This window comes from Corvus brachyrhynchos, unplaced genomic scaffold, assembly GCF_000691975.1.
Source record: "Corvus brachyrhynchos isolate BGI_N302 unplaced genomic scaffold, ASM69197v1 scaffold450, whole genome shotgun sequence".
NCBI classification, from domain to species: domain Eukaryota; kingdom Metazoa; phylum Chordata; class Aves; order Passeriformes; family Corvidae; genus Corvus; species Corvus brachyrhynchos.
The window spans coordinates 379,367-386,921 of record NW_008235749.1 but is presented as its reverse complement, the minus strand read 5'-3'; the positions used below and the strand labels follow the sequence as shown (position 1 = coordinate 386,921).

At 42.6% G+C, this 7,555-nt stretch overlaps 1 protein-coding gene across 1 annotated transcript in view; it reads right to left on the bottom strand.

Annotated features, from left to right (window-relative positions):
* NGEF (neuronal guanine nucleotide exchange factor) overlaps positions 1-3,174 on the bottom strand; it is a 19,938-nt gene extending 16,764 nt beyond the window's left edge. The window contains exon 1 of the mRNA XM_008644451.2: positions 2,800-3,174. Within this exon, the coding sequence (XP_008642673.2) occupies positions 2,800-3,159 (360 nt within the window). The 5' untranslated portion in view covers positions 3,160-3,174. The remainder of the gene's footprint in view (positions 1-2,799) is intronic.
* Between the last annotated feature and the right edge of the window lie 4,381 nt (positions 3,175-7,555).

Sequence of the window (7,555 nt, the reverse complement as noted above, 5' to 3'; positions counted from 1 at the left end):
TGAGTAAATCTCTCTCTTTCTGCATGACTGGCTCAGTCCTAAATGTAACTTTTACAGCTTTAACTGTACCTTTTAATTTGATAAATGAGAGAAGTGCAAATAGGCAAAAATACACAGGATGTGTTGGGACAGCCTGTCCCTTCCAGTTATCCTGGAGATGGACACCCCCAATCATTTTGCACTGCAGCTTTCCCGAGACTCCAAGTCAGGAATATTTTTCTGCCAAGTCTGACTGTAGAATTTGTGTATGTTTGCTGTTTGCCATAGTGGAGGGTGCCAGACCTGCAAGGGCAGGTGCAGAATGCAGGCTATACTAAAGAAATAATGAAATCCATAGTGAAAATATCTGTCTTGTTTGTTCCAATGGGGACAATAAAAAATCACTTTCTATGACACTTTTCAAGCATCCACTGCTCTTCCAGTCAAGTTTCTTGTTTTGATGCTTGAAAACCTGTGTCTTTTTTTTTTTATCTCGCATTGATAAACTGCTCAGTAATTTTCCATCATTGCCACTAATGAACACCAGATTCCTCTTCTTGTTTTAGTCTCTTTCACTTTGAAGATTATTTCAGATAACCAGCTTTTTCTCTGACTGTTTAAGCCCTGCTCTGTCCCAGCTATGATGGTGTTCCCTTCCTCAGCTATGCAGCAGAGTGTTAACTTCAACTTTCTTTCCATTTATGTACCAGTATTTCTCCCTGTGGTCAAAATAATACTCTTGCTCCACCTTTTCTGACTGAAGACATGCAAGCTCTACTAGTCCCTGTGTTTACTACAGCTTTGAAGGTAAAATGGGTCAGAAAATACAGTTTTATCCTTAAGATGTTTACTCCAGAATTTCTGCTGTCCTGTACTTCAGGAAAATTTCCCCAATTCTCCTTCATGAAGCTGAACATTTTGCATTCATCAAATTAAACCCTCACGTACAGCTCACTCTGACAGTTCACATCCAACAGGAGTAGGACTCCAGAACTGCAGGAGCAAGTAGCGCTTGTTATAGCAAGGCTGAATTCAACATCATCTCTTCAATAGCTTCTCTAGCCCTCCTTGTTTTCTGACCTTGATTCTCCTCACAAAGCAAATTCTCCACTCTATCTGTTCAACGTTCAGCCAATTTCACAGCTTTCTGGCTTTGAGAAATTTTATAATCTCTTACTGTGCTAATCCCAGAACAAGCAGGAAGAAAATTTCAGATCTGATAAACTAACAGTGGAGAAGGCACAGCACTTCAGTATGACAGCATTGTCCCATTCTCCAACTGCTTTACTCCTCTGTTTATTTTAACAGTGAGAAGAAAATTGAGCACACTTAATGTGGAGCTCTGGGTTTTAGCAGCACAGAGATTTTTTCCCAAAAACACATACAGGTAATGAATGTAACTTAGCAGAAATGGCAAGCTTTAAAATCTACAATGCACACTTTTAAGCAAATATCTCTCCACAAAAGATTTTTCATTTTGAAGCAAAAATAAAAAGAAAAGCTTGTAATTTTTTCAGATGCCAGACTGTGTTTGTAATGCTGGCACTTGGAAGTACTGTGTTTTTCCAGGTAAACAGAACAAATCCAATATGGGATAACCAGTGCAGAAGAACACGGAAAAGCAACAAATCATTTCAGTCACCTTCAGCCCTAACACTGACACACTAACAGCCTGTGCTTGCCAGCCCAAACTACTGTATATGAACACCAAGTCCCCTCCACTAAGGATGTGAATAACACAGCCCTGCCCATCATACCCTTGGGGTGCACAATACGAGCCTTTTCAGTGTGACAGTCAAGTTACAGCCTTAGCCAGGACTGGCACTGTGTGCACAAGGTGTTCGTCAGTATGGATTATGCAAGTCTAAGTGAATTTAGCAGGGACTGCTTGCACCCTGAGAAGTTCTTCAGCACTTTGGGTACAATCCTGTGAGCCAGGGCTAAGCAGATACACTGCCACAACCATCTCATCAGAAGCAATCCTGGTGCAGAAGTACAGTCAGACTTGCGGGATTGAGCCTTGGAATGCCCACTGCTCATACAATGCACAGCGCACACAGCCTGCCCTCTCCACTGCTGACTATGAATGCAGTGCTTTGCAGTGACAAAGAGCACTCACACTCCCCATGCTACCCAAAATAGCAACCAGTTGTAAATTGTGGTGTGACTGATGTTGTCATTGCTTGTGACAGCTACCCCCACCCACTTCTTTCACTGTCTGATGCAGTCCTGTAAGTCACAGCACATGGCTCTAAAACAGTGATGTCACCGCACTGCATGGCTAAATGCAAATATACCTGTCATTATTTTTTACTGTTTGCAATAGACTCCAAGTAACAACAATTAAATATAAGGATGTTTATCAATCTCTATCTCTTCTATTTCTATTAATGCCATCATATTCAAAACCTTACAGTTAACAGTTGAATTCTTCTAAGATTTCTGGTGGAAAGTTATGTGTCCTGATAGTAACTTCAGAAAAGGATTAATGTGCACTGGAACCAATAGCTCTTCTGTAAAAACCTCCTCATTATCCCTCTTCCTTTGTAAATTGCTCCTAACACTGAATCAGAAAAGGGAAAAGAAGTTCCTTTTGCTACAGAAATGTCCAGCAGCAACAGTATATAGAACAATTTCTGCAGTTTCACAAAAAAGAGTGAGCGGTGCTAACCAGTGCAACTCAGAAAGTACTCAACAGGGCAAGGCTTGTCTGTGACTGCTGTAAAGCTTTTAGTTTTTAAATCTGGATTATTTGGCCTAATTCACTCTCCCCTTTTTAGCAGCAACACGATTAAGAAACATTCTGCCTTCCCCCATTACCTCCTGCAGCTTGATCTCATCTGGTTGGAGGATGCTGAGGACACCACTGCTCTGGACCTCAGGAAGATCCTGCCATAAGTTGAACCTAGAGTTGGAATTTCTCAGCAAATTGATTTGTGGTGGAGCTTTGTTTTCGATTGTACTTGTGGGTTCTGCTTCAGATGGGGTTTCCTCACTGGGTGAAGTCTCCTCAGGGTCTGTCTGTGAATCCTGCAGTCGCCTGGTTTCAATCTCCTCGCGCGTAGATTTATCTCGATACTCCTGGTACAAGAGCCCTAGGAAGGAACATAACAGGTATGAGAGGTTACAACTGAACAAGATAGTAGAAAAGTATTGTGGGAAAGGACAATTGCTTTCCATTAGTTCACCTCAGCAGAGGTGAGAGAGATCCCTTCTGTGCAGAGTGAAAAGCCAATTATGGCATTCCTATTTCAGCCAGAAGTGGAAACTATAAATGGAAGGCCATTTCTAAATCTAAACTGTTGTCAACAATCTGCTCTCACAAAACATTTAGTAACACAGTCAGATGAATCTGTGATCACTCAGAAGACATAAAAGAAGTGATTTGCCAGGCTTAAATGTCTTTTAAACCTTGATTTTCTCTGTTATATTACTATGTTACAAGTTATATAGGTTGATATCTATGTTTAAATGTGTGTCTGGAAAAGTAACACTGCACACATCGAAATTACTTTAAAAAGAGGAATTTGATGGCCACAAAAATCCTTAATGAGGAAACACTGAGCTGCTGTTACTGGCATTGGACAGGTGAAGCTTTGGGACAACTAGCTACAGTTACTAGGTTTGTTTTGGTATGGACTTCATGGTTAGCCTTGGACATGCTGCTTAATATCCTGCTGTTTCCCTTCCCTGTTTCTATGATGCTTGAAGATACAAAATTAACATCCAAAAGGTACCTATTTGCTACAGCACTAAGGAACAGGCTCTGAACTCATACCATGTGGCACCACATCAATGACACCAGGTGTCTTCCAAGTTTCAATTGCTAACTTCAGGAGTGGATGAAATTGCACAGGATTTGCCCCCACTCTGATATCAACTGACAGCATGAAAAAGGTAGGAATCCTGAAGTTCATTGCCCTTCTTTAGAACATCCTTTGTCTCTCTGAGGGCTTTCAAACAGTCCCATTTCTCTTTCTGAACCATCTGTAGGACCCAGAATTTTAATTGCTTGAATATAAAATGTAATTTAGAAGACATGTAAAGGCAAGAGAGCATGAGCACATTTTGAGTCACTTTCCTCCCTTAATGAAATTGAGGAAGCCACAGTTTACATTATCTCCCTTGGTTTATACTTGAATTGCAGTGTAGCATGAATGAATAAAGAGAAAAGCCTTTGATGTTAAAAAAACCATGCTACATAATTTATTTTGTCTGAATCATTAGGGGTTAAAATTTATCTGGTCACACGTATTAATGATATTTGGTCTGAGATTCCCTGTGTTATAAGGTGAGACACAATGGGATTAAAAGTTAGTCTAGGGCGGGCAGAAATGTAGATGTTGCTGCCTATTAAATCTCTGGACCAGTTTCAATGAGGCTTTGTACCAGTCACTGCTAAAACTATATGGGAAATGTGCTGGGGAAAGGCACAGGAACAAGCACAGCATTGCTGCAGTCTGCGAGTATGTCCTGTTATCTGTTCTTCCTGGAAAGATGTTCGACACCGGATTAAAATAGCAGTAAGGGTAGCTGTGCCTAGGAAACCATATAGTCTTCTGTTAGCTTCCTACACAACACTGAGAAGAGGAGACTTCCCCTGAAGTTTTGCATGCTGCTGCCACTTATGTAATTTCTCTCTGTGTCAATTAGGTTTATATGGCTTTCCTAAGCATTTCAGGCTATTTTTCACCATCAGAGAGGATGCTGAGGATGTAGCAGGCTCCTTCAGGAATGTAGCAGAGAGCCTGCTAAATTGGAGCTGCTTTTGTCGGTACTGATCCGTATGGTCAGCCTGTGCTCAAGGGTTCTGGGTTCTTTTGCCTCATGGAGAGCAGGACAGGCTGGGAAGTAACATCCTGCAGCAGCATGGGCATTATTTGGCTCAAGGGAAAACATGCTGGGAAACTGAAGCGTAATCTATTTTACTCAAGTTGGAGATAATTATACTTGCAGTGTCTGACTGCAAGTATACAGCCATGTTGTGCTGCTGGCTCTGCCTTGCAAGTCAGAGGATGCTTTGTGTAAGGGGGATTTAGCGTCCCTTGTGCAGATCTGAAGAGCAGCCCTTTTGAAAAGATCCTCAAGACTATTTCCCTCTTGCTTTTAAGGAAATAAAACCCAGATAATGAAAGCTGGTTTTGTTTCCAGGTTCCCTGACTGACCAGATGAGAGCTACGGAGCTGTCAGTGGCAGGCAAAGGCAAATACAGACATGGAAAGATCAGACTGATGGAAAGCATCCACCACCAGAACTCAATTGGAAATGACAGCAAGGTAACTCATTTTAAGGAGGGAGCTGAAGAGGGACTGGCTGAAGCTCTACCACAGAGAGCAATATGGGGAGAAAGCAGAAAGGTGGTACAGAAGAAAGACAAAAGACAGGTAGGTGTTTAGGGAGAAGGGTAGGAAGAAACAAGGAGGGTTGTACTAGCAAGGATAAAAGATATCCCCGCTGTCTTGGTCCTAAGGGTCTACCCATATGTTGGTAAAGAGGTTACAATGGGTAGAGAAATTATGTAGATGAGAGGGAGAGAAGCTATGCCAAAGCCTTGTCCAGATGGAACAGGAGATGGTCACAGCACAGGAGGGGTAAGAGATGAAAGGTCAAGGAACAAGGTTTTGACATGTTGAAAGGAGAACAATACCTCTGGGAACTGACTGAATGTGTAGAAAAAAAGCTGAGATCGATAGCTGAATGTGACTCGGATGATATAAATATTTAGTAAATGCTTACATTTAGCAAGTGAACAAGTACAAAATGTCAGAGACCTGTACAAGCTCCCTTCATTGCTTAATGTCCCAACTGTCCCTACTGTGACCTGGCTAAAGGCTAACCCTGTGGTCAGAGCACGAGTTTGTTATCTGCTGCCCTAAGTGTTAAGACTGATCTTCCTAAGGCATGTTTACATAATTTTTATAGTACATAACAGACATTTCCCTTTTTGTTTATTCCATTTAATTTTGCTGTCACAGTCTCCCTTTCCCAGCTCTCTCAAAACCTGGGAGGGGAATTGAAAAACTAGTTACTAATTGCGGAAATCCTCACCTTAGAGAGTTAGCAGCACTCTTAAAGTAAACGTTATTGCATTGAAAGCTATGTAAAATCTCAGGAGGCCCAGAGACGTTTTCTCTGAAATTCTCTGCTCCAGTTTCAGGCAAAGAGTCCACTAATGTCTCAAAAGCAGGAGGGAGGAAAGGGAGTGAGTGAGCTCCAGCCATTTGATGTAGCATCTCTGGTGGGGATAAACATAGCACCTCAGGTTGTCAAAACCCAGTCTCCTCCATAAAGGTGCAAGAGACCTACTTGCAGTTACACTGCTGTGTGCAGAGCTTTTGCACAGCTTCCCTCTCATATACAGCACATAACAATATATATGAATATAGCAACAGGGTTGCTTTGAACTCCTGCTGGTTTTAGTATTTTTATCTCACCTCTAAGGTGCACAGTCCCAGTAAACTGACAATGTTTTGACACAGCTCCCTTGGGAGATTAGTATCTACACAGCCAAAAGCAGGTAACAGATCTGGCAACACTCATGCAAATTGTTCACCACTTTCCTCCAGAAGGCCCCAAACTCAGCTCGTTTGTCTGACAGTTGCTGGCAGGCTGCTGGTTTCACACCAGCCTCCTTCTCCAGCACTGTCCCAGTGGTGTACCAAGAGTCAGCCTTGCATGCCACAGCCCGACACCAAACAGCAGAGATGGCCTGAGAAGCCTTCTCGTTCCTGCCAGGAATTGCTGCTCGTGAGAGTTATCTATTTTCCCAAGCTAAGTGCTACATTCCTGCCCTCTAGATTCAAGTATGTTGATTCTATTTCCTGAAGCTGAGCAGGAGTGTTTAGAAACAAAGCTTCTATATTCCCACCATAAAACCTGCCTCAGGATGTGATTTAACTTTGCTGTTGATGAAATCCCTCTGAGGAATGTCACAATTCTGATGTGGGAAACCAAGAAACAAGCTGTGGAGGTCCTCTCCCCATCCCACAGGAGATAAAAAAAAAAACCAACCAAAAAAACCATAAGAGCAAAAGCATAACAGTCCTCTCCTCCACAGCCACCCAGATAACCTCAACTTTGCCTTTTTAGAGACCACAAAGGATAAAATAACTTACTCCTGCGTAGCAAGTGCTATGCCAGTGGCTGTTACACTGAATAGATGCAGAACCTGGTGCATACAACTGATGTCCAACAGGATGGGTGACAAAATACTTTAGTCTTATGCCTTTTGGAGTATGCAAAATCATATCTTAGTAGAAAGTATGGGATAGCCTTAATGATCAATTGTTTTGTAATCACAAGAATAATCATTATTTATGAACAAGGGTCAGGCTGTTCAGAGATAGCATTAATCTCCTGCCGGGCAACGTGCAAACCGGATGCCCCTAAAGATGTCAAAAAGCCACGGTAATGATGTTTTACACCAACAGTGAGAGAGTTCCCAGCGAGGATAGGGAGTTGGGGTCCTGCAGCACAAGCCCTTACCCCGCCCGAGACCCCCCCCGGCTGTGCATCGCTTGTCTTTAGCTCCGGGTTTGGGGGCTCAGGGCGCCGGCAGGGGCGGTCCGGCTGGGCT